At 35.5% G+C, this 26258-nt stretch overlaps 3 protein-coding genes across 4 annotated transcripts; 2 read left to right on the top strand and 1 right to left on the bottom strand.

The window, feature by feature from the left end:
- Positions 1–482: 482 nt before the first annotated feature.
- On the bottom strand, positions 483–2256 carry LOC132057508 (protein S40-7-like). The gene is made up of 2 exons (XM_059450135.1): positions 1910–2256; positions 483–1141 (listed from the first exon to the last, which is right to left on the bottom strand). The coding sequence occupies exons 1-2, from the start codon at positions 2202–2204 to the stop codon at positions 738–740; spliced, it is 699 nt and encodes a 232-aa protein (XP_059306118.1). The 5' UTR covers positions 2205–2256; the 3' UTR covers positions 483–737.
- A 4849-nt stretch (positions 2257–7105) lies between these two features.
- LOC132057506 (sorting nexin 1) lies at positions 7106–15546 on the top strand. Of its 2 annotated transcripts, none has more exons than XM_059450133.1 (11): positions 7106–7254; positions 7363–7506; positions 9866–10001; positions 10376–10509; positions 11029–11103; positions 11815–11974; positions 13085–13218; positions 13301–13369; positions 14188–14267; positions 14917–14977; positions 15064–15546. In XM_059450133.1, exons 1-11 carry the CDS (start codon positions 7240–7242, stop codon positions 15268–15270), a joined length of 1215 nt encoding a protein of 404 aa, XP_059306116.1. In that variant the 5' UTR covers positions 7106–7239; the 3' UTR covers positions 15271–15546. The 2 variants fall into 2 exon arrangements, with proteins under 2 accessions (XP_059306116.1, XP_059306117.1); XM_059450134.1 differs by having other exon boundaries at positions 7117–7254; positions 7366–7506.
- Positions 15547–17015: 1469 nt separating this feature from the next.
- LOC132057505 (uncharacterized) lies at positions 17016–19937 on the top strand. Its single transcript, XM_059450132.1, has 3 exons — positions 17016–17464; positions 18853–18906; positions 19574–19937. The coding sequence occupies exons 1-3, from the start codon at positions 17153–17155 to the stop codon at positions 19805–19807; spliced, it is 600 nt and encodes a 199-aa protein (XP_059306115.1). The 5' UTR covers positions 17016–17152; the 3' UTR covers positions 19808–19937.
- The last annotated feature ends 6321 nt before the right edge of the window (positions 19938–26258 follow it).

Here is a 26258-nt window from a genome sequence, read left to right as displayed (position 1 = left end):
GCGCATCCACGACCTCCTCTTCACATGCCCGAAACATCTTAGTCTCGCTTCCCTCATCCATTATCAAATGAATTCCAAGTTACCCATAACATTATTTCATCAAAATGGACTATTCCATTCAATTAACTCCCTTCTTCTATTTTATTTTTATTTTTAGAAGGTAACATATAACTCCCGGTTGTCAATCCTTTAATTCTATACAATTCAAAGGAGGTAGCACAATTGAAAAATTATCTATCACTTCGACCAATTGATGTTTTATTCATGGAACATGAAAAAATTATCTATCTAATGGTCGAAACCAATTGATGTTTGACAAGTACAGATTTAACAAGTACAGGAGAATATACATAGCATAAAGCTATTTGTATACCAAATGACAGCACAACATAAGACAGTAAAGAAAAGCCTACTTTAAAGCTATAAAAAGATAGCTTTAATCACAACTCAGAGGTAATGAAGTTCTTCCAATCACAATAATATAACAATCTAACAAAACTATCTTCCATTTAAATTCTCTTGATCTCCATTGCCCAAAATGTACACCAAAATTTCCAAGAATAATATTTTCAATTCCCATTAATACAGGAAAACCCCATAAACTGATGAAAAAGCATATAGGACTATCTCCATTGTATAATATTAACTAAGTGATGGACTCCATGACTGAAAGTTGGCTAGAAAAATTCACCTCAGTCCAGATACTTTTAACAATATGTATAACTCGTTCAGATGTATCAATCTAGAAAACCTGTTTGGCGGAAAACGGCATTGCGAACTCGACGAAGATCTCTCCCTTTGAGTGTTCTTCCCACGCCTTCGAGCACAGAAAACGTGGTTTTAGGTGATCTAGATGATCCTCCTCTAGCTACAATCTCATGTGGCGGAAGCATCTCATCATCTCCCTCCTCATCATCATCGATTTCCACATCAACCATCTCACCTCTTCTCGGCGCCTTCTTCGGCATCATCGGCACATTCACTGGCGCCGAGTGTTGGAACTTCCTCGCCGGCATTGTCTGTGAATAATTACGGTTATAGCCACGTTCTCTATCCAATGGAGGCTTGGGAATAGCTCGCGAAAAAGGCATCGCTGGTGAAGGCGAAGACGAAATCGGCGGTGAATGAAACAGCTTTGTACCTGTTGGAAAAAGTAACTCAAAGTTAATAGCTCCACATTATTGGTTAATAGAGAATCAAAATCGGTTTACCAATGAATCACCAAGTGCTGTAGTTCTTACATAAAATTTCTGAATTTATACAGAAGTAATTTGTGAGATCATGCACCTTGGAAACCAAAATTGATTAGGATTTGATAATTTTAATTCATGTCTAGCTAGGATTTATAATCAAATTTATATATAGAAATAGGTTTTCCATTTTAAAGTCAAAATAGGTTTCATACTACTCCCTCTGTCCCAATTTATGGGATAACTTTAGCTTTTCGAGAGTGAATTTGACTAAACTTTGAAGCTAAATTGCATCAGATTAGAATTTATATATTCGAAAAACTACATTAAAAGTATTATAAGTTAGCAATTTTTCTCATATCAATTTGGTGAAAAAATGCAGTTTGAATCTCGGAAAGCGAAAAGCATCACGTAAATTGGAACAGAGTGAGTATTCTAAATAGCAGTGCTGCTAGCTATTTTAATAGTAGAGGTATCGTGGAGATTGATTTAAGAGTTTATGAATCAAATATCTGGAAATTTTCAGAAACATACAGTTTTTGAAACTCGGTGCATACATAATGTATACAACAACATTGTACAAAAGTGTATAACAGTGTATTAAGGTGTTTATACACAAATATGAGCTAAATACGTAACAAACTCAACGTATATTCTACGTGGCGAAAATATTTTCAAAAATAGACATAGAGCGTAATTCTACTTCAATCAATGAGTACCAGTAGGTGAGGAAGTTATGGAAGGTTTCCGGTAAACAACTGGACGGTTAATTGTCTGGTGATCCTCAGGCAATGCAGCTAAAATACCGAATTTCTCCGGTTCACGGAAGATAGTAGAGTGGCGGTGAACCGCCGGTTCAGTGAAGTCTTGTCCGGTCCAGAAAACTTCATCTTCGTTAAGCTCATCGCCACCGCTAATAGCGCTATCAGTTTGAGGGGGAGAGAATACGCCGAGAAATCGATCGGAGGACGGCGAGCGACGGTGCCGAAACCTTACGACGCCGTTTTGCTCCATCCACACCGTCACTCCACTCCCGTTTTTGCCGATGAAATGAAACCTCTTTTTCGATATTAAATAAAGAGTTAAATGGTTAAAATACCTAAATTATCCTTTTTCTTTTGGAGTTTCACAACACAAATGGTTCAAAAATGCCCTCTTCCATATGCTCTTAACGTTTTCTTTAGGATAAAAAATGTCCTTAAGTTAACAGAAAAATGACATAAAATTTAAGTAAACAAGTTGAAACTTTTTATTTGTTCACATAAATTTCTGACTCAATTAAAAGATCTGATCCGACTCAACACCCAAATCCGTTTAGAAATGAACATAACTCATCTTTTACACCTCTTGTTCCTCTGATATGGTGATTTAAACTTTTCATATATCTTTTAAATATTTTGAATTGTTAATTATTGTAAATTATAGTCTTTTTTTATCTAGTTTCTAAATATATTTAAAATTTGTATGTTAAAATTCATAGTCAAAATTAAACTGTTTAACTCTTGAAATCCGAACGTAATTGGAATACAGGAAGTAATTAACATGAAAGAAACATAGATTATGAACGGTAGGTCACACTTTTAACTTTTGCCCCAAATTTCAATCACATTTCATATGGTGATTGGTCTAATAAGATGGGGCAAAAGACATAGATTGACCCTCAAACTATACCCGAAATGTCGATATTACGCTTAAACTTTCATGGTGACCTATTACACACCTATACATTTAAAATGTGAATTTATTTACCCCCTGCAAGCTGATGACCACTTGCAGATAGAAATGTGTTGCACTCGCCATTTTTCCTTTTTTTTTAATCCCACCCCCACCCCATTTCTTCCTGTTTTTCCACCACTACTGCCTTCTCCCCTCCCTTCTCCTCCTCCTCCCCTATCTTCACGCCTCCCGCCCCTTTCCTCCATTTTCCTCATCACATTGTTTAATTGGGCAATTAATTGTTACTTTCTAATTTCATTATATAAAAAAATCCACAATCCAATGGAGTTTGCAGAGATTTAGTAGTAACCTAGGTTTCATGGCTACAAAATTCCAAGTTTTAATGGCTCCAAAATCTGAACCTTTTCTTGTAGTATTTTGATATTTTTTTCAAGAAAGGAAGAGAAATGGGTGAAATTGATGGCGGTGGTGGTGGTGTCTATGGTGTTTTCCGGTGAGATGATTTGTGGCAGATGGAGTATTCTTCGCAGAGCTGAACAGGGGGGTGGGGGGATGGGGTAGAGGGCGGTAGTGATGTTGGAACATATGGAAGGCGGCAGTGATGTTGTTCTTTGTGAAGATGAAGAAGAGGGAGGGGCTTGGAGATGGGGAGGAGGGGGAGGGAGGCGTCGTCGGAGCTCCATCAATGGAGGAAAAATGAAGAAGAAATGGGGGTGGAAGTGAGATTGCAAAAATGAAAGAAGAATGGGGGTGGGTGGGATTACAAAAATATGAATTTTGCAATTCAAAAAGAAAAAGAAAAAATGAATTAATTTTAATCAAAACACGTCTATTTTTTTTAATTATTTTTACATTTTATGCCACATCAGTTCAGAGGGTATTATTAGTTTCACTTTTTCATATATTAGGCGTGTAATAGGTCACTAGTAAAGTTTAAGTGTGATATCGATATTTAGGGTATAGTTGAGGGGTCAATATATGTCTTTTGCCAATAGATGGTAAAAATTTATATTAAATTAATAATTTAGTTTGAGTAATTAGAAGCACAATGATCGTCGGAGGACGGCGATTGATGGTTCATCGAGCGTCACTCCAAACTTCATTTAACGGCTAAGATCACTCCAGTGGGACCTACTGACTAATTGATGGTTGATGCTTAATTTTTCCGCGTTGATGCTTAATGAAGCTGAGAGGTAATAATAACACCAAATAAAGAGATTATGAACTGTGGGCCCAGTTCCAATCACATTTAAAAACTTACTTTGCCTCAAGTATAAATTAAGCAATTTAATTTTAATGTTAGAATTAAAATTAAAATCCTATCATTTAAATTATATCTAAGTGAGAAATATGTATATCAAAAATTTGTGTCCAACATTTAATTGGTAGATATAAATATTATAGAAGTCAATATTATATATTTACTATAGTACTTACCATCAAATATATAAATGTATAATACGTATTTTTTATATAAAATTTATCACTTAACAATAGAGCCAAATTAGATCATGAATTTATAAGTCTCGTGAGCTCAATAATTTGAGTTCAAAAACTATTTGTGTGTTTAAATAAGTACAAGTAAATTGACATACATTTCAGAATTCACACCGTAACTCAAAATTTAGAAGACCCAATTTTTTTTCTTTTTCTTTCATCACTTATGTCTATCAGAAACAACCTCTCTATCCCTACAAAGATAGGGGTAAGATCTGCATACATCGTATCCTTTCCAGACCCCACTTGAGAGAATACACTAGGTATGTTGTTATAAAGAGTGTTGGATCTAACGTAGATCGTCTCCAAACCATTTGAACAATTTGAAAATAATTTTATCGGTTCTCAAATTTCTTTTTATTATGTTCATTTATTACTTATAAAATATAATACTTTTTATGAAGTTTTTAAATACATAAATTTTATTTAAGTAATTCAAGAGGCAAAGAGTTGAAAGATGTAAGATTTATTTTAGTGGGAGGAAAATTTAACGGGGGACGATTCAGGCTCGTGATCTGATTTCATTTATTTATTTTCACTGGTTTTCTGAGGTGGGGTCCATCGGATTTAAGGAAATTGGTAGAGAGGAGAACATCCTTATCCAAAACAGAGTATTTATTCCTTAAAAAAAAAATATCATGCTATTAAAATCAGTATTAGCTCCTGGTCTTTCATTAAGGGGTACAGTGGTCGGATTAAACAGAAAGATTATTTATCAAACATAATATTATTATTTCCCGGTTTACCTTTTTGGCTTTTCAGTTTGACATTAGATGTACATTTGTTGGTTTTACCTCTCTGCCGAAGACGTATTCGAAATTTTAGCTCGATGGGTTCAATATTTAAGATTCTAAGCATTAAATTTATTATATTTTTAAATAACGCGTTCATATTTATTGTTTATTTTGATTTTAATTGATTCTTGCATTTGAATTTATGTTCCATATTAAAAGTACTAAATTTGTTTGAAGCCCATACATCTGTCCCTGTCTCCCTCCGGCCTATGAACTCCTTTGTTAGTAATGGACAATGGCCACCGGCCATGTACTTCTTGCAAATTTTTCTCCTCAATATCACAGTAGTGAATTGTTTCGATTTATTGTTAACCTTTATTATTGGTCGAGCTACGACACTCAACATTTCTATTTTTTTACAACCTATAAACGCTTTCATTAAAAACGGGCAATAGTTGTCGCTCATCGGTTTTTTAATCTTATTGCCAACTTTAACTCGTTAATACCATATTATTGTACAATATCTTACATTACATTTGTGCGCCATACTTTTCTAGAATAACGTTATGTTTTATTTTATTTGTAAAGTATAATTTTGCAAAACATTAATTCGATCGAGATTACGTATATGGTAGAAACATTTAGTGATTTAAAGATATGTTAGTAATGAAGCATACTATTCATAACTCATAAATCGTGTTATTTGAGTCGTCTAATTACTCTCTGCCGATTTAAATGAGCATATTATTTATTTTGGTGGCAAAAGATTTTGCGTATTGTGAGCGTGTAGACTATGCATATCAAAGATATGAATAATTTTAAAATTATCTTTCAAGTTTTGACTATATAATATTGATTTCCGTTATGATTTGTTATACTACACTTTCTTTCCTTTGCTTATAACAAATTTATTTTAAACTATCTGTTCCAAGTTCAAAGTAATTATAACTCTACCGATTTGCTTGTTTTAATATTGTGGTCTTTGAATTAATTAATTTTATAAATATTTATTAAGCATACTAAGAAAAGCATTTATACAGTTAATTAGAGTATTGTTTATCAACTCACCTTCAAGGATCACCTTTTTACCCAATTTGGTAATGGTTCAACCGAAACATGTTCGACATTCATCAGTCGTCACATGAAACTGATTAATTAAAAAAGTAAATACGAATGAGACAAGTTGATTAAATTGTAATTAACTGCATAAACAGTGAAGAATTTAAAATAGTTATAAAGAAACTAAAATAAGGTTGGTTGACGTTACAAATCATAAAAAATCTTTCTTTCAATTGATATTTTAAAGCTAGCAAAACTTTCGAACCTATACTCTCTTGAACTGTTATTGATCAGTCCTTTTTTCTATCGATGCTGAAGACGGTCTCCCATATCATGTATAATAAAGACCCACTACGTATCCTATCGACGCTAAATTCAATATCTCACTTTCTTATTAATACACGTATTAGACGCATATTCATTATGATTGTGTTCATCAAATATGGACTCAACAACTTTAAACACGGGTCTAGAACAATAAGAAAGGAGATCCATGAATAATGAGATTTAGAAGTACGGTCCGACGATCAGCTCAGTGAACACTGAGTACATAATTCACCAACAAAGCTACACTTGGAGCAGTCAATAAAGCCAGGTCCAACGATTAGCTTAATAAACAACTAAGCACATTACAATATTGATGAAGCCATACTTGAAACGAGACCTATAAAATTATTTCAACTAAGCATTATTAGTACAGAGTCAGAATTTTTACTAAGAATAGTCACATAAAAATAGGTAAATTCACCTTGAAGCAAAGGGTGTCAATATGTAAGTATACATAATTTTTTTTTTCACCTAGCCATACAATGTAATTTTCTGACCCCCTTAAAGCATATATTAGGAAATGCTCTGCCCCTCAAGTGAGATTTTTCGGCGCGAATTCAAATTTAATCGGACACGAATGTGTATAGTGCACATTGGTTTTTTTTTTTGGAAAAGAGATACTTACTACTAATAAGTCCGTCATATATTTCACGTGCAAGACACGACTCCACCATTAAAGCCAAAGTCACGACTTACCACAAACCCACCAATCTAACAACCGTCAAATCCCAACCCTTCTCCGCTACAATCTAACCATGAACACCACCACGGTAATTATTATTATCACAATCTTAACTTTGTATGATTTTTGCACTCTATTTTTTTCAAATTCGAAACATGAATTTTGATTATGAATGTTGTAAAAAATGGTGTTGCAGCAGCAACGAAATGGATCGGGGGGTTCGTTACAGAGCCCTAGATCTCCATCTTCACAAGGTCCGTATTTATCAGTATCAGTTACGGATCCAGCTAAAATGGGTAATGGTGTTCAAGCTTATATCTCCTACAAAGTCATCACCAAGGTCGTCATTGACTTCTCTTTCCATTTACTTTGTTATATGTTTGCTAATTCATTTGCATGTGTAATTGGTATTATTATTATTATTATTATCCCTGAGCTGGTGAATTTAGGGTTGCCATCATAATGATATTTTGCAGAAACCCCCTTGTGGATCCAATCTAAGATCAAATTAAATAACATCTACTCCCTCAGTCCCATATTAGTTGTCTAAGGTTACAAAAAATAATTGTCCCAAAATACTCCCTCCATCCATTATACTTAAAATACATGTCCACTTTTACTTGTCCAGTTTAGCAAATCAATACATAAGTTGTCATTTAGTTCCTAGTTTACCCTTATTATTAACTATAATTATTATTCGAAGGGTGATATAGTAAATTTAGCATTTTATTAATTACTGCTACTTCTTAAGGGGTGTGCCAAGTTTTATCATTTTACAAAAAATATTTTTATCCCATTTTACCCTTAATATTAAGTGTTCCTGAAATAGCTAATATTGACTAGAGGGAAATTTATTGGAAAGAGGTAAGGGTAAGGATAAGGTAGTAAAAATACACCTTTTATTTATGATTTATTAAGGGGCCTGCAAAAGGGAAATGTGACAACTAATATGGGACGTAGGGAGTAATAAGACTAAGAGTAATATTCTGACCATATGTGAGTGTGCCATATATTTGACATATAGAATCAGAGTAAACAAATGAAGGACTTCCCCTTGGATGTGTATTTGGAAAGAAGCGATGTTGACATAATTTGCATTACTTAGAAGTGAAAATGTCTTGATTTGACAGGATAGCCAGTCCGTTTCATGGTGATAAGAGTTATGTAGTTTAAGATATATCATCCATAGACAGAGAAACTAGATAGTAGGGTGGTTTTGATGAGGCGTTAGGAAATTGAAGAGTTGAACATTACATGCGCATAGATCTATGCCTTAGTCTTCTCTTGTTCATATCTTGATTTTTCTTGCATTTCATTGTTTGACCTTGCCATGATTTCCTCAAATGTCCTTAAACCAAAGGCTCTCTTGTACTTCTAACTGCAAAGAAAGTTCTTTTTTTCTTTTTGTTTGGTTTCTGTAATTTCATTTATACATCAGTGTACATCGTTCGATATATTTTTACAATTCTTTATCTTGGTGTCTATGGGACTAGGCATCCTGGATGAATACTATCTGGTGGCGAAGTTTGAAGCTCTTTTGAGTTATCTTTGACCGGTATAAAAGAACCTATAGAAAATGCAGTTTTACTTTATTGGCTCGAACATGTTGAATTATTCTTTGATAGAGGTGATGGGACTTGAAATCACGGCTTCTGCTCTAAATTCTAATACAACAACTACACATCAATCTATGATTCCTTACAGTACAGGTCCCGCAATTTAAGCTCATCTAAGTTCAATAATCAGCTTGTTTTTATTGTGAGAACTCATCATAGATTGACAAGCTGTGCGCTAGTTATTAAACTACTAACACAACCCCAACTCCCCCCCCACCAACAAAAACACACACAAACATCTGTGCGTGAGACTGGCAATGTAACCAAGCTCACTCATGCAGAGTGAGGACCTCTACTGTAAAACTATATTAAATTGTGTGAACTGCTTATTTAAATTTTGAGCTATACTTCTATTTTTTTCACTTTATGCCTGCAACAATAACATCAGAGTTTGTATAAACAAAAAATTTAAAGTCACTTGCTCTTTTTGCGCTGAACTCTTCTTTAATGTTCTCAGGAAAAGGCCCTTTATAGAAGATACTTTTACCATCTAGGGTATTTGTACTTTCATTACTATCGTTCAATTCTAATTATCTTTTCCTTTAAAAGTATGCTTTATTCACACAAAATGTATTTAATATGTTGGTGTTCTAGTCATGTTGTAAAGAAAAGCTCTTTTAAATTTAGTTGGGATGGTTTTAGTTTGGAACATTGAGGCCTGAAAAATGAACCTCATAGGTTGTGTTAGAGACTTAGAGTCCAAGATTGCTTGAGGCTATAGGCTGTAGTCTTGGACAATCCTTACTTCATGAGATAGCTTTTGAGGTTGAGTTAGGCGAAATGTTCATTTCTCTAATAGAATGAAAAAACGAGGAACTTAAAAACGTCTTGAGACCCAAGTTAGCGTTCAAGGACTCTTTTTGGCTCCAGAGCTCACACATCCCTATCCCTGCATCAAATGGAAGTTATTTTGCTGGACTTAATGTTTAAAAATATTCTGCTTCTTCTGCTTGTTGTTGTGGTTGTTGTTTTCTCTTCTTCCTGTTCCTGGAACAGGCATTCATATGCTTTTTATTTCAGAATATAGAATATACTTCTCTTGATTCTCCTCTAGTTCTCATTCACCCAATTTTTTTAAGACAGACAAATTTGCCAGAGTACCAAGGGCACGAAAAGATTGTGATACGACGTTATAGTGATTTTATATGGTTACACGATCGTCTTTTTGAGAAATACAAGGGCATTTTTATTCCTCCACTTCCAGAGAAGAGCACAGTAGGTACTTGCTACACTTCTTCCTCATGTACTGGTTATCTCTTTGACTTTTCTCTAACTCTAAGCAATGCTAAAACCAATAGGTGTCCAACATATTCAATCTGGAAATATATTGATTTATCGCTGCTTATTGGGAAATGAGAGGGACAAGAATTGAGAGTCATGTAGGCAGAAGTTGTTATAGAGGCATATTTAACTGTGTCAAACACGTGTAAGGATGTCTGTATTTGGGGGACAATCCCATTTTTGTTGGAGAAGTATTGGTTATAAAGATTTAAGTAGTGGAATCTATCAAGGGAAGCCACCAGCTTTTGCACCAATAAAATAATCTTCTTTTGAGAAAGCATTTTGAGATAATTACTATCTACCTTCTTGCAGAAAAGTTCAGATTTAGTGCAGAATTTATTGAAATGAGGCGCCAAGCTCTGGATGTGTTTGTAAACAGAATAGCCTCACATCATGAGCTTCGGCAAAGTGACGATTTGAGAACCTTCTTGCAGGCTGATGAGCAGGTAATGAATGTTAATTTACTTGGTTGGACTATTTAGTGGAGTTCATATGTTATCTTAACTTCTTGTGGAGGTATAAGGCCTTTCTCGTCTGGTGTCTGTTAGTTGTGATGATGTTTCTGATTGTTACCAAGCCATATCATGAACGTCTCTCATCTTTATCTTGTACTGATTTTGTGGTCTCTTTAGTTTGTGTTACTTAACCTTTTACACACACGATATTTAGGGAACAACTACTGTAATTGACCCCAATTCTTTATTTCTATTAACTAATTGAGCACTATCTTTGAAGAATTTAGGGGTTGTTCGGTTTAGAGACAAGTTATGCAAAGATAGTAAATCAGGGATTATAAAAATTCACTAGCATTGTACTTGAGATATGAAATCCACCATGGGTGCACGGATATTGAACTGTGTATCATGCCTTTAATGTCCCCCAGCTTTCATATTTTTCCTAATTTTGCTCAGTTTCATCTTTTTCTCAAAGTGATTTACGTTTGTTTTATCTTACCTTTTCTGCAGACAATGGACAGAGCAAGGTTCCAGGAGACTGGTATTTTCAAGAAAAAGCCTGCAGATTTGATCCAAATCTTTAAGGTATCTGACAATTACATAAAAATTAAAAAATAAAATTTTCATATGATTATACTTTCAATTCCACACTTTTAAATTTTGATCACACTTATTGAAACAAACTCCCCTTTCTATGTTATTTCTTTGATAACATCTCTATTACACTAACGAAGTTGTAAATTGGCAATCCTATCATTCATATAAAGAAGAAAAAGGGAAATTCTGTTAATTCAAAGTGGTAGCTAAGGAGTCTTCTTTTCTTTTGTAATTCGAGCTAGATATCTAGTAAATTTCTTGTTAGGTTAATAGTAAATTTCTTATTTCTTCGTGGCTGTGTTATTGTAAGATTTAGGGATATTGTCTTTGTATTACAATGAACTACAAGAGAGGTAGTTTTGGAAACTAATGGCATAAAAGAAGGCTATATATGCTATGTTAATAAAACACCTATGTGTTGTCTCATGTATTATTCTCGTGGTCTTCAGCATATTCTTGTTCTGTCTCTAAGTGAATTGAAACTAAACTTGACATCTGTCCTTTGATGTGATTTACCGCTATACAACTGTTCATAATTTAGTGTGGGCCTGTGGGGCATAGAGCGCGTTTCTTTTCTTGAACTTTTAGGCATATTCGTGGACTTCAAACCACATTTAGCCGACACCAATGAGAGAGGGCATATTACAATGGCTTGTGCACTGGATTATTTTAAAACTAACAGTAAGTCGTAAATGGCAGGATGTGCAATCTAAAGTGAGTGATGTCGTTCTTGGAAAGGAAAAGCCAGTTGAAGAATCAACTCCAGAATATGAGAAGATGAAGAGCTACATATTTGAGCTTGAGGACCATTTAGCTGAGGCTCAAAAGCATGCATTTCGTCTTGTCAAGAGACACAGAGGTAGGAAATATCTAGTTTAAGGCAGTGAGTACTCTGTGCAAGTGTATTTGCACTTCAGATATTTAATGCAGTATTACAGCACTTTCTATTTCACTCTCTTAAGGTGATACCTATCCCATCCTCAAGCGGTGAGAGGCATGATGTTTCAGGTGCTATTGCCTTCTCCCTACCTTGCTCGCACCCTCTTAGCTTGCCTGTAGCTAAGCTTCTGGGAGGAGTCAGCCTGTACCTTCGTCCCTTAACCAAGTGGGCTGATTCATTAACTAACGTTAAAATTCATATTAGCACTTTGATCCTCATTTTTGTGCTCGAGTAATGGTGGAAGAAGTTCATCATCAACTTTTTCTGGGAGAAGACAAGGTTAACCAAGACATTGGTCCCGGCGTGGCTCGCACTCACGACCTTTGGTTCATCATCAACTCTTCTCTTCAATGGGAATGTCTATATTTGTAAATCCAAATATTAGATTGGAGAAGATTATAACGATTAAGCCATTATTAAGGAGGAGGGGGGCTGCCGAGGGTCAATCAGAAACAGCCTCTCTACCCCATAAAGGTAGGGTAAGGCTGCGTACATCTTACCTCCCCAGAACCCACTTCTGGGATTACACTGGTTTGTTGTTGTTGTCTACTGGAGAAACTCGAAGTGAACTATTGAAAAACCTCTCCTATTTCCTATCATGAAGAAAGGGAACAACATGCATGGGCTCATTTCTTTTTCCGTTTTGCTCATGGCCACACTGGCTGTAAGAAAATTCAATTTCAGTGCAGACAGGCACATTTTTATTCAGATATGTGGTTGGGCATATAATGAGGATCTTGATATTACTCAATGAAAAATTGCAAACTGGGACATTATAGCCCAGATGCAAGTTGAAAATGAGGAATTTCAAATGTGAACTGTTTGGTCAACCTCCTTCTCTGTATTTGGCATTTCTTGATCTCTTTTCTTTGGCTCGCAGTTTTCAATCCGAAGATGGCATGTGACTTTTGTTAGCTCATCATGTGTTTGTTTTTCTAATATATTGTGTACTTTTTCCTTTCTCCTCCTCATGTATATGACAAACTTGTCATTCTAAGAAGCTGACTTATGATTTCTCTTGTTACTCAGAGTTGGGCGAATCTCTGTCAGAATTTGGAAAGGCAGTCAAGCTTCTTGGTACTTGTGAGGACGATGCCCTTGGAAAGGCATTTTCAGAACTTGGGGCAAAGTCTGAGATAATATCAATTAAGCTGCAGAAAGAGGTATTTTCAACAAAGAATAACAAATGGTCTTTTCTCTTATTCAAAAGTAGGTAATGATAACAGACAGTGCTCTCTCACTCAGGCCCACCACCTTTTAATGAACTTTGAAGAACCTTTGAAGGATTATGTTCGAGCTGTGCAATCTATTAAGGTGAGCGGTCAACTTTGCTTTTGAGAAAAGGTGTATTTTTCCTCAAAATGGATGGAGTTTTTCTTTTTGCTGCAGTTCTTCAACACCCCCACCCCCCCACCCCCCCACCCCCCAACCGGCCACAAACCAGAAAAAAGAAAGTAGAAACTTGACTGGTAATCGTATTTTAACAAGACCAAAAAATTGTACTGTCAATGTTTTGCTTCAATGCAGTGTCATCAAAGGCAAAAATGTGGGTGCATTAGTGAAACTAGGCACATGATGAAGTTATTTGAAGTTAACTATAAGCACATGATGAAGTTGTATACACACGCACGCAAGAAAAAGTAATTATTGAAGACAAATGATAAATATATGGGTAGAGAAAATGCAATATGTGGTATCACGTGCATTATTTGAAGTAAATCTATTCCATATCAATCATGTTCAGCTAGAATCATAATTTTCCAATTAATCACTGGTGCAATTATAAGTTTCTACGTAAGATTTAAGATCAATTTTTTTCATACAAAAATTCTAATTTTCTGCTCTTGATCATTAGAATATCTGTAAATAACATTTGGGTAACAATAATATGTCATTTTCCAAGCCTGCTTTAAACTTCGCTTCAGGACTCGAGCATGCCTTTTAAGGCAACAAGGTTCAACTAAAACAAGGCGAAGCGCCAAGCCTGCCTTGAGTGCGCATTTCACAAATACTGCATCCTCAAATATAAACAACTGTTGCATCTGTATTGGTGCTTTCATCCTTTTCTTTGCTAAGAGTAGCGTAATGTTCTGTTACTGTCCTACACTCATCTCCATGCTAACTTTGAACAGGCTACGGTAGCAGAGAGAGCAACTGCATTCAAGAAGCAGTGTGAACTAGCTGAGACAATTAAGTTTAAGGAAATAGACTTGTATGGCTCAAAACCTTTACTGCTCTTTCTCACGTTTTGTTTCTTTTTGTGGTTTCCTGAATCTGATCTTAATTTGCATTTGGTGATAGTTCCATTGAATTATTGCAAACTTTTCTTTCAACAATGTCTCATTTATAAAATGACCTGGTCTATGACCCTTCTGTATTCTGGGTGTATGGGGAAGGTTAAATATGCACTGTGATATCTTAAATTTGATAAACAAGGCTTCATTCTGTTTTACCATTAGTATGGTCTAGTTGCTGCTTTATCATCAAGGCACGCTTAGTACGAGACATGGTTTGTTGTTGATATAAATACTTCTAAGTCTTGTTCTTCTGGAGTAAGTTGCAAAATTGTTTTTCGGCCACTAGATCTTTCAAATTTGCAGTATGAGAATTTTGTGCATTTAATTAGTTTATCAGTGTCCTCCATGTTGTATATAAATAAAGCTTAATTGCTGATTTCACCTACATCTGAGCTCAACTTTGTGACTGTTTATTACCCATATTCTAAAGAGAGTCGAAACACGTGTTTGTTACTCTATCTAAGACTGGGAAATACGCATCCTATTAATAATCTCCGTTAGTCACTACATGAAGCATCTCAGAGTCTCTGTACTGAAATATTTGGCTCTGCCTTTTCATTGCAGAAATAAATACAGGCTGACACGATCAGAGAAGTTGGCTGAGGCTGAGCGCGAGTATGAAATGGTCAGTCTGCTTTAACTTACTCATTTTTCGGCTGGCTAATTGTGGAATTGCCCATGCAGTGACTGACATTGTCTTTATTTGTACAGCTCAAGGCCGAAGGGGAAGAAGCATCGAGAAGATTTGATACGATAGTGAGGCTTATGAACGAAGAGATTGTTCGATTTCAAGAACAGAAGACATCGGATATGGGACTTGCTTTCCATGAATTTGCAAAGGGACAGGCACGACTAGCAAATGGCATAGCAGATGCATGGCGAAGTCTTCTTCCCAAGCTTGAAGCTTGCTCTTCATAATAGTTTTACAACAAAATGAAGACAAACTTCAGCGCGATGTGCTGTCAACGTGAGTATACATGGAAGTTGTTCCATTGGGTTTCCAAAAGAGTCTTCGACAGTTGGTTTTGTTGCTGCAGCTTGGTGGTTGTATGAATTTGAGTTAGATAGTTGTGTAACTTGTACAGCAGCAAAGAGAAAAATTGAAAATAGCTTAAAATTAATTTCTTTTCATCTGACAGGCAAAGTTCCAAATGCTGAATAAACTTGTTTAATGCATAGTTTTATTCTTCATCATCCTTTTAATGATCCCAATTTCCATGTTTCTATATTTAGGATTCTCAGAGTGAGCTGTGCTTGAATTTACTATTAGCTAAACTTTTGGGGGCAATTTGCAGGATTGCCCTTCGCTGGGGGTTTCGTTGGGGATGGTCTTTAATTTTTACCCCGCAAAATGGTGGTCTTTAAATTCTGCCCTTCAGGCAAAATTTGCATGGGCAGAAATTCTGCCTGTGAAGGCCAAATTTTGTCTTAAGGCAGAATTTTGCAAAGTCTACCTTGAGATTTTTTTTTTTTTTTTTTTTATAACTGATTTGGGGTTCGAGCCTTAAAGCTCATGTTCTATCCCATCTCCTTTGTTTAGTGAAATTTTCGCTAGGGTGTTAGGCGAGGGGGGGAGAAAGTAAAATTTGAAGACCAACAATTTGAAGGGCAAAAATTAAAGTACAAATTACCCAAATAAAGGGCAATCTCACACAAATACATGAGATTTAATTTAAAATACATGGGGTAAAAAAAAAGAACTTTTGGTTGCAGCAATATTGATGCATTATTTCTGGTAAATCTTTTTCAGAATATGTGATTATGATTCCAGTTTGGATTTATCTACGACATATCAAACTGGACAGCTTGATTTTGGGATATTGGCTTAGCTTCCTCAAGTAGGAAAGGAGGTGCTATAATTATGACGTGAATTATTTGCTAGAGAATAGGGAAATATAGAAGGAATAGTGAAGCACTTTTACATTATCATTACCGATTGTAGCAGGTTATAACTCTATCTAGCATATCCGGTTGTAGTAAGAGTGGAATATATGTCATTGTAGATTGTATATAAAATCTATACGCAGTCATATTACTTGAATTAAACTCCAGTATAGATTAATGACGAGGCATCATGGTAACAGTCTTGCCAGAGATTCATGAAAGGAAAAAAACAATATGGTATGCTTATGAAAGAAAAAAAGCAATACGGTATGCTAGGCTCTCGCTGTGCGTGGAATCCGAAAAAAGGCTAGACCACTGTCAGATTTTTCCAATATAGATTATTAATGCGGAGCTCCCACTATGCATGGGGTCTGCGGAAGGGCCTTACCACCGTCATATATTTTTCCTAAATAAATTAATGATGCGACATTGTTGTATACTGATCCGTCAAGGATTTATAAAAGAAAAGAATTAGTTCGGTGTACTAAGCTGCCCTATGCGTAGTGTCCAAGGAATGGTCGAATTTTCTTTAGAGATTTTTGCATTACAATGAATGACTCGACATTATCGTGTTAGAGATTTATAGAAGAAGAAAACAACACGGTGCACTAAGGTCCCTTATCGCAGGGTTCGGGGAAGGGCCAGATCAGAGATTATATGTCAGAGCAAAAAATTTAAAATATCTAGCGCTAGAGAAATTAATCTTTTTACTGTAACATTTTTGGATTAATAGTTGATCTCACTTGCTTGACATGGAGCTTAGCAGTAATCTTTTTGTTCTTTTCTAGTAGACTGTCCACCACTGATTTGCAAAAGCCCTTATCCTATCTCATCATTATGGTCACAAAATAACCATTTCTAACAGCACATGGAACAAAACTAAAACACAAATTGGAAAAAAGGAAGGCAAGTAGCCATGTTTTCCTCAACAACCAGACAACTGTTTCACATAACACATAATTCCCAAGTGCAAATTTGTCCTTCAAGGTCTATTCCTCTTTCAACTTTGTTCATCACCAACAAGAACAACAACTACAACAATAAAAATAAGTTCTTTAACCTCAGCGAGTTTTCTAGTTGCCAGAATTTGTCAGTTGTGGTGAAAGCAACTGGTGGGGATGGCAGCATTTCATCTAAAGGTCAAGATTATGAAGATGGGGTTTCTTTGGGAACAATGAAATTGCCTATGGATATTGATCTTGCAAGATTTGAAACTCTACTTTTTCAGGTGCCTTTTGATTGAGAATTTGTTTCAAGATAGTTATTTTCTACCACAATCTGATATGATTTCATGTTTAAATTTCTTTACTTTTTATTTGTTTAGAAAGTCATTTGACTGCAATAAGTAATTTTTATCCATTTAATTAGAAGTGGTAAGAAGAGTTTGCTACTTCTTGAATCCCAAGTGACCATTCCCTTTGAAAACATAGAGAGATTAAGTCATATGGTTCTTGAACCATATTCAACTCTTAAGGCATTTCATTGCACATCACCCTCGTGAAAAGGCGCACTTTGACACCATTGATGTCCAATGGCTTTATAGTAATGGATGGATCTACTACTACCTCGTCTGTTGAGTATAGCAAAGCAAATGATGGTATAGCAATGAAGTGTGGTGGAATGTAAAGGTTTCTCCACCTGAACTTGAGGTCTCGGGTTCGAGTCTTCGGAATGGAGTCCTATCTGGTAGGGAGCGCCAAAACCCTTCATATTGGTCTTTCTGTAGTGAGAGGCTGCATTAGTCGGGCCAGTGAGTTCTAGATAGGGAGATGGGGATGTTATTACCTAAAGGGTATTTAACCTCAAAATATTGAACTCAGAAGTAATATAGCTTATGTCAATTATCAGATTCACTCTATCTAACCCAATGACATTCAAAGGGGTTCAAGAGAATGACTAGTGCAGAAACAGTGTTGCTTCCTTAGGCATTGTGGCTTAATTTAGAGACATTAGCTAAGGCTTCCAAAATTAAAACTCCACTATACAAGATAGGAACGAAAGAGTTTCTAGTAGAGAGGCAGTGAAAAATAGTCGTAATTCCCTAGTTTTTCAGAGACTCACTGGATGGAGCTCCATTCAGAGTCTTCAATAACCACTTAAGGACTCGATGCTTTAGCATATAAAGCTGGAAATCTGAACGAGACATGTTTTAGTTACACTTGATTCAATTAGCGGTAATGCAAGACGAGCAATCAAGATTGATACAAATCAAGAAACTCAAACGACTAATTACTCCTGACACGTGCACTCTCTTCATTAGTCTGATCTCCGTATCATCAGCTTGAGACCTAGAAGAATATGATTGAGAAACCAAAGGGAGTCAAAATAGAGTGCCATATTCGTGTTCGGACTTTTCATGTTTGGACGTTGGACTTTGTGTTTATACTTCATTTCCGTCTGGCCACTGAATAAGGAACTTTAGGTTAATCGTAGTTAATCTTGTCTTGATGCTCCATTTTGCTTGCAAATTCTCTGTATAATTGTTAACATAGAAAGGAAAGATAGAGATTTAATCACTGATCCTTAACATTTTCTCCTAGTTTTTTTATCGATAAAAGGAGATACAAATACCTCCTCTTATGTTATGTTAACGACGCTTTATTTTATGACACACAGTGGGCTAACAGTCTTTGTCAAGGAGCTATGTTGCCACTTCCGGTGCCTCTAAAGGTAATTCATCCTGATTTCTAAGCTCGTTATGCTGTAAAATTAAGCAAAACTCCGTTCAACCAATTCAGTTAGTAGGAAAGTCATATCACTGAACATTGGATTATATACAATATCGTGAACATTATAACCAATCAACGAAGAGTCTTCTATAGATGTAGGAACTTTATATTCATTCCCGAACGCGTCCTATTATAATAGGCTGTAGCCGCAAAGAGATAGCTATTTGCATTGCGGGAAAATGCTGCTGGTGGAGCCAGAGAAGTTTCGAGGTGCTGCGGCCATAAGTTTAACTTGTTTGGCTCATAGGATCAATGATTTCTATTACAGAGAGAACAAAAAAAAAAACGAAAAAGAATGCATCAAAGTTTCAATAAACGAGGGATCAGTCAAAGTATACAGAAGTGAATTTCAATTGTCCATAAAACAAAATAGGCAGATTCTGTTTTCACTTTTCTATCTTTTGACTTCTTTCATATTCATCATTTCATATCCCCTTATTTTAGATTAATACTTTTGATGGTACAAACCATAAAAGTGTCAAATTCAGCAAAGTCTTTCATAAGGAAATGCATACGGTCGCAGACTAATTATAAAGACTTGAATTGTTAGTTTTGTTTGCAGAATCTTGATCAAGATTACTTACTAGTTAAAGCTTCTTTTTGTACAGGTTGATAAAATTCCTCGCGGAGCTAGAGTTTGCTTTATTACAGTTGACGGTGCTCAAACTGAAGTGATTGCATATATAGATTGTATGGTTTTCCCTGCTACTGAGAACTCACCTCCAATATTTCGAGCCATACGAAATGGACCCTCTAGAGATAACCCGCCTCCCGGAGAGCCAAGAATTATGAGAAGCCTTTTAGGTGCCCTTCAGAAATCTGTTGAGATAGCTAGAGTTTGAAAGTTGGGAACACTTTTTTCCTATTCCAAAAGAATGTTCTTTCTTTCAACACCCTTTTAATTATGTATAAAAGCATTTCTATTTTCTGTTATAACTTCCTGATTAATCAATATAGCACAGCTTCTTCAAATTCAGTGGAACTTCATTACTACAATTTACAAGTGTAATAGAATTTAGGGTATCATACATACTTGAAGTGAAGAATCTGGTAGCCTGTTCGACAAGTTTTCAAAATTTGCTTATCTTGATAAGTGCATTTTGTCAGAAGCATTTTTCAAAAAGTCTTTTGGAGAGTAGTAGTTTGTGTTTGGATAATCAATTTAAAAAGCACTTTTGCTGATGTTATAGCAACAATTTGTGCTTAGCCAAGGTTTCGAAAGTTCCGAGAAAAAACTACTATTTTGCAATTTCCATTACTACTCAAAAGCACTTATCTTTTTTCCCGAAAAGTTTGCCCAAGCACCTCAATTCTCTAAAATAAATAGTTTGATTTCCCAGAGGCTTCGCCAAGCATGCAGTTAACTTGAAGAATGACATGAAAAATATATCTGACAATGCTATGGAGAACTCTTCAAATTACATAATAATATTGAAAGCAAACATCAAAAGGCCTTAAGTTTACCTATAAACTTATGAGTAGCTCATAATGCATGTCCTATTTTATATTGCAATCATGTAGTTGGAATAGAATGTACCGAACATTAAGAGTTGCCAAAAATGAAAAAACAAAAAAATCATAAAAAATTGGTTCAATGCTACCTATTGTGCAAATCACCCATGATTAATTCATCAAAGTTATCCCATCGGGAAGGAAGGCCGGCCCAACTTGGTTCTAGTAGGCTGCACGAAAGAAACATTTTTTTGCGCGGATTTTCCTTCAAACGCACTGGTCTTTAATTTTTGGCCCTCATATATGTGGTCTTTAATGTTTGCCCTTACTATTTATTTAATGAAAATATCCAGACCTTCTTAGGAATTAAGTTATGCGGCTTAAGTTTTGTAGTATTTTTTAGATTATGTTGAATGTTAAAATTTTTGCCTTGTCCGACATAATTTGTGTGGATGTAGGATACATATGACGAAGTTAAACGTAAATTATGCCTCGCGAAATTTAAATTATGCTGCGCCAAAAATACTGAAGGGCAAAAAAGACCACAAATTTGAGGGGTAAAATTAAATCACCCCGAAATAGGGTATTTGTGCGAATGGGGCAATTTGTACGATTTCCCTTCGTTGGGGGTGGTCTTTAATTTTTGCCCCTCAAATTGCTGGTATTTAATTTTTGTCCTTCACCTAAAATACCCCGAGATACTGAGTTTCGAACCCCGGCTTAGTCATAAAAATAAAAATAAAAAATTCGCAAGGCAAGACTTTGTAAAAAGTTTGCCTTATGTGGCAGACTTAGCCTTAAGGCATAACTAAAAGTTTTACAGATAACTAAAAGTGTCAATTTACGGGAGCCTTTAAGGCATAACTTAAAGCAAACTTTTGCTTTATAAGGTAGACTTTGATTTGTTGCATGCATGTTTCATCTTTGCTGCTAAATATAATTAATTTCAGACCAAAGTCATGGAGTTCGAGGAGCAGAAGCTTCCAGATGAAATAATGTTTCACATATTGAGCCACTTGCCATAATCTTCTTTAATTTGTTCAAATTCAGAAGTGTTCGCAAGCGTTGGAATACCCTATTTATGCACCCTCATCTCTCCCTCCTTTTTTTACGTCATAATACCTTGCGCAGTGATTTGGATGATTTGATGGATGTGCCCATTCGGAAGGAGGTGGAATATGATAAGTGGAAAGGAGTCCGCTTTTCCTGTAATGCTAAAAGTAGTCGAGGCTTACTTTTGGAGCAAACTAGTCATTATTTTGGTTTGTTTTCTTCTGATTCTCCCCATCCTCCTTTGAGATACCGCATAATGGACCCTATGTTGCGCCAAACACTTGCTATCCCCAATCCACAAAATCCTAGTTTATGCATGGCCTTGGAGTTTATTCCATCTAACCAACCTGCAGTCAAGTTGGTTTCTGTTCATGAAGGTCATCAATCATTCAGTTATGGAGTTCTCACTATTGGGGATTGGGACTAGTGATCAAACTACTTATTGCTGGCGAGCCGTTAAGGTACCACCCAGCCCTAACTTATTAGACGGACGAATGAGTAAAAGAATTGAGGTTTTCTTTAAAATGGGGGTTGCTTATTGCATTTGGTATGTTGAAATGGAGGATGATGCTATTGATATAGAAGTCGATGCTTTGGATATGGTTAATGACACCAACATCGGTCATAATACTTTCCCTGGAGGTTGTGGTTTCTTCCCAAAGTTGAGCAGCACTAGTCTCTTAGATTGGAATGGCCGGCTTTCATTCTCTCAACTAGTAAAAGATGAGCTCCATATCCTGGTATTAGTCGATTACAATAAGTTAAAATGGGCTCAAATAAAGCGGATCGTCAAGCTGCCATTCTTGAAACCAGATCATAAGGAGCTAATAACATTCTCTGCTTTTGCAGACAATTCTATGTTGTTTTTGTATGGAATGACAAGAAATCTTTCTCCTCGTCTGACATTAATACGGGGGAGTTAATTATTGATGAAATATTCGAGGTCTACGTCAATTCTGGTGAAGAGGTCGCATTTCTGGCTGCACAATTAATGTTCGACAGGGCGGAACTGCCTAGGAAACTAATTGTGGGTGGGGGGGGGGGGGGGGGCGGTTAGAATAAGGAAACTTTTATTTTGAGATCTTTGCTCAAGTGTTAAAGTCTAATGTTGCGTTTTTCCTTGCTTCCTTAAACCTTTTTAGTTATTTTTGTACTCTTCACCATTGTGAATACAAACTCGTTGATGTTTATCTATGATAATTGAGTGATTGATTATGCAATCCATACTTAAATGGCTGATCTTTTAGAATTGTAATGATTATATAGTGTTTTTATCTCGGCCTATCCTTTTGTTTTTTGACAGTTGTATTTAGATACTATTTTTCTGACAGTAGCCTTATGAAGTTTAGAATAGGTCCTACAAAGTATTTGAGTAAAATGAACTTAGGTATCTAGCAATTCTGATTTGCTAAGAGTTGAAGTTACAGCAGTTCAATATTCTTTAAATTTCTTACATGAATTTCATCCCCTTATTGTGTTTTTTATACCAGAAATAAGAGATCTTTAGTAGTTCTTCTTGTCCTTCTCTATTCATACATATTGAAACTAAATATCAAGGCTATTTGTGTCCCTCAGTATATCAAGTCTTCCACATCTGGAGATGTTCCCAAGGCTCATTTTACTGTGTATGCTGGGGAGAACTAAATGAAGAGATTTGTGATTCCCATATCATTCTTAAACCACCCTACTAGTTTCCTTGTTGTATGTGTTGTCTGTGCTCGATTATCCATGCCATGAGTGCATACTAGTAAAGGTATAAGACTGATTGAGACATTCTTCCACTGAGATCCGTCTCAAGCACTTTCTTTTCATAGCCAATAGGAGAGGACTGTTGAGGTCAGTTCATCTTCAATTTTTGCTCTCCAACTGCTTCTTCTATCAATGCAGGTCTATTTGTTTCCTGCTTCTTCACCGCCCTTTTCTTTTGGACCCGTTTCTTTGTTCTTTGATAGATTGTCCTGGCCTGTATATTCTTACTCCTTTTTAGAGAACCGGTTCCTTTATATGGTTTTCCCATATCATTCTTGAGCCAACCTTTATTTCAAGAGTTCCTTCGTCAAGCTGAGGAGGGAATTGGCTTCGACCATCCAATGGGTGGTGGGACCAGGGGCGACTTTAAGGTAAGGCAAATAAGGCCTTTGCCTTAGGCCCCCAATTATTAAGGGCCTCAAAAAATAGAAATTACTATATTATTATATATATAATTTATATATTTGTTATTAATAAGAAATTTCAAATTTTAATATTTTTTAATTGAGTCGAGGTTGCACGGTTGAACGAGTACATCACGATAAATTTTTTCCTCATTAAATTATATAGTTTTTTCTGCTTTCTCATCAATTCTAATTTTTCTTTCTCTATGTACTCTTGTTTTTCATGTTTTTGATGATGTCACTTTCTAATTTCATCTTAGTTCCTTTCAATTAGTTATTTCTTTTTGTCAATATTGGATTGATTCATACCTGATCAGAAACATAAGTTATTTTATGTTGCATATTTTTAACTAAGAATATACTAGCGCAAGTGAAGTAAAGTTCGAAATTTGGTAAATCATGCTCACCCATTTGTTCTTTTCCACTTAAATATGATATGAGAGAGTTTGAAAACGTGATGTATGTCTAACCATACACCACACTTTGTGTTCTTGCAACTAGATCGAAGTCATGTGGGCTTCGTTCTCTTCTCATTATTATATGAATTTATTTTAAAAGTGTAAGGCCTTTTATATATTTTGGCTTTAGGTGACCAAACTCGTTGAGCCACCCCGTGGTGGGACAATTACATGCAGTGAGGATGTGATCTCACATCTCAAGAAAGTGAGAGGGAAACTAATCCCAATTTTTTGCTTACATAGTTTTGTAAAGCTGTAAAGCAGAATCTCTAGTGTGTAAACTTTCAGGAGCTAGAAGAAACACTATTTTGATGTTGAATGAAGAGACTAGGTAGACTATATGAATATAGCTCCATTAAGAATGGATGTGATTCCCCTATCTCATGACTAAGGACTATACTTCAAAACAGCAAGTACTTCAAAACAACAGGTACTTCTGTGGTTCCGTTCAGTTACATATACTGATTCAATTGTTCATTTCAATAGGGAATTTATGCTCAAGTTTCTTGGTTTTCTAGATACAAATTAATGCAGCAGAAAAACTATTTTAAGAAGTGATTGATAAAAGCAGCTAAGCTTTGTGTCCAGTGAACTTATTGCAGATATGCATATTTGAGCAAGTAGATGATAACTAACACAAATTGTAATCTATTTCACAAATTGTACAGCATCTTTGTGGATAAAAGGAGACCACTTCCCGTGCCTCTAAAGATAACTCATCCTGATTGTGCTATGCCGTCAAATTAAGCAAAAATCTGTTCAAGCAATTCAGTCAGCAGGAAAGTCATATCAGTAAACATTGGATTATATACAACCTAGTGAACATTATAACCTCGTGAACCGGGCGAAGGGCTGGGGCCATAGGTTTAACTTGTTTGGCTCATAGGATCAATGTTTTCTATTACAGAAAGAAACAAAAAATGAAAAAGAAGGCATCAAAGTTTCAATAGATGAGGGATCAGTCAAAACATAAAGCAGTATATATCAATTGTCTATATAACCAAATAGGCAGATTCTGTTTTCTCTTCTCTCTCTTTTGACTTCTTTCATATTCATTTTCCTTTCTTTTAGACTAAACTTTCTGATGATACAAACTACAAAAGTGTCCGATTTAGCAAAGCCTTTCTTATGGAAAATGCAAAAAATCGCAGACCAAAAACTCGAATAGTTGGTGTTTTTTGGCAGAATGTTCATCAAGATGGCTTACTAGTTAAAACTCTTTATTTTACAGGTTGATAAAGTTCCTCCTGGCGCCAGAGTTTGCTTTATTTCAGTTGAAGATGCTCAAACTGAAGTGATTGCATAAATAGATTTTATGGTTTTCCCTGCTGCCAAGAACTCGCCCCCAATATTTCGAGCCATCCGAAATGGACCTTCGAGAGATAATGCGCCTCCCGGAGAGCCAAGAATTATGAGAAGCCTTTTTAGGTGCTCTTCAGAAGTCTGTTGAGACAGCTAGAATTTAAAAGTTGGAACACTTTTTTTTTCTATTCCAAAAGAATGTTCTTTCTTTCAACAGCCCTTTATGTATAAAAAGGTTTCCACTCTTTAAATTCAACGGGACTTCACTACAAGTGTATAATACATACTTCAAGTGGAGAATCTTGAGTGTATACATAGGCAATGTTTGCAGTTAACTTGAAGAATGGCACTTCATAAAAACAAAAAACAAAATTAACTTGAAGAAAGGCATGCAAAAATTTATGAGAACGAGGACTACTCGAGTTGATTTTTCATATTGTCAACTAATAGTAATTATCACGAAAAGTCACTTTTTTTGTTTTGTAATAGAAAAATCACTAAACTAATGATAATTATCTTATGAAGTCACTTTTCTTTTATTTTATAACACAAAAATCACTCAACTATTGCCATTTCACCGATAAAGTCACTCAACCAATCCAGGTGATATTTTTGATATATATTATTGGGGTCAAAAAATTTTAAACCAAACTTTTAAAAATTAAAAAGCTCTCAAGTTTAGCTTTTGTAAAACAAATTTTAATACTACTCAAAAAAACTTAGCTTTTTTTATTTTGAAAAATTAAGCAATTTTTTTCTCTAAAAGCTTAGTTAAACAACTCAGACTTTCTAAAAGGTTGGGCAAAAGGGCTATTAGACAACTCCCGCAAGTTGGGATTTGGTATTTAACTAGTGAATAACCTCAATCCTTAATA

The sequence above is a fragment of the Lycium ferocissimum genome, chromosome 5, assembly GCF_029784015.1.
Source record: "Lycium ferocissimum isolate CSIRO_LF1 chromosome 5, AGI_CSIRO_Lferr_CH_V1, whole genome shotgun sequence".
Taxonomy (NCBI): Eukaryota; Viridiplantae; Streptophyta; class Magnoliopsida; order Solanales; family Solanaceae; genus Lycium; species Lycium ferocissimum.
This window is presented reverse-complemented; position numbering and strand designations above follow the sequence as displayed.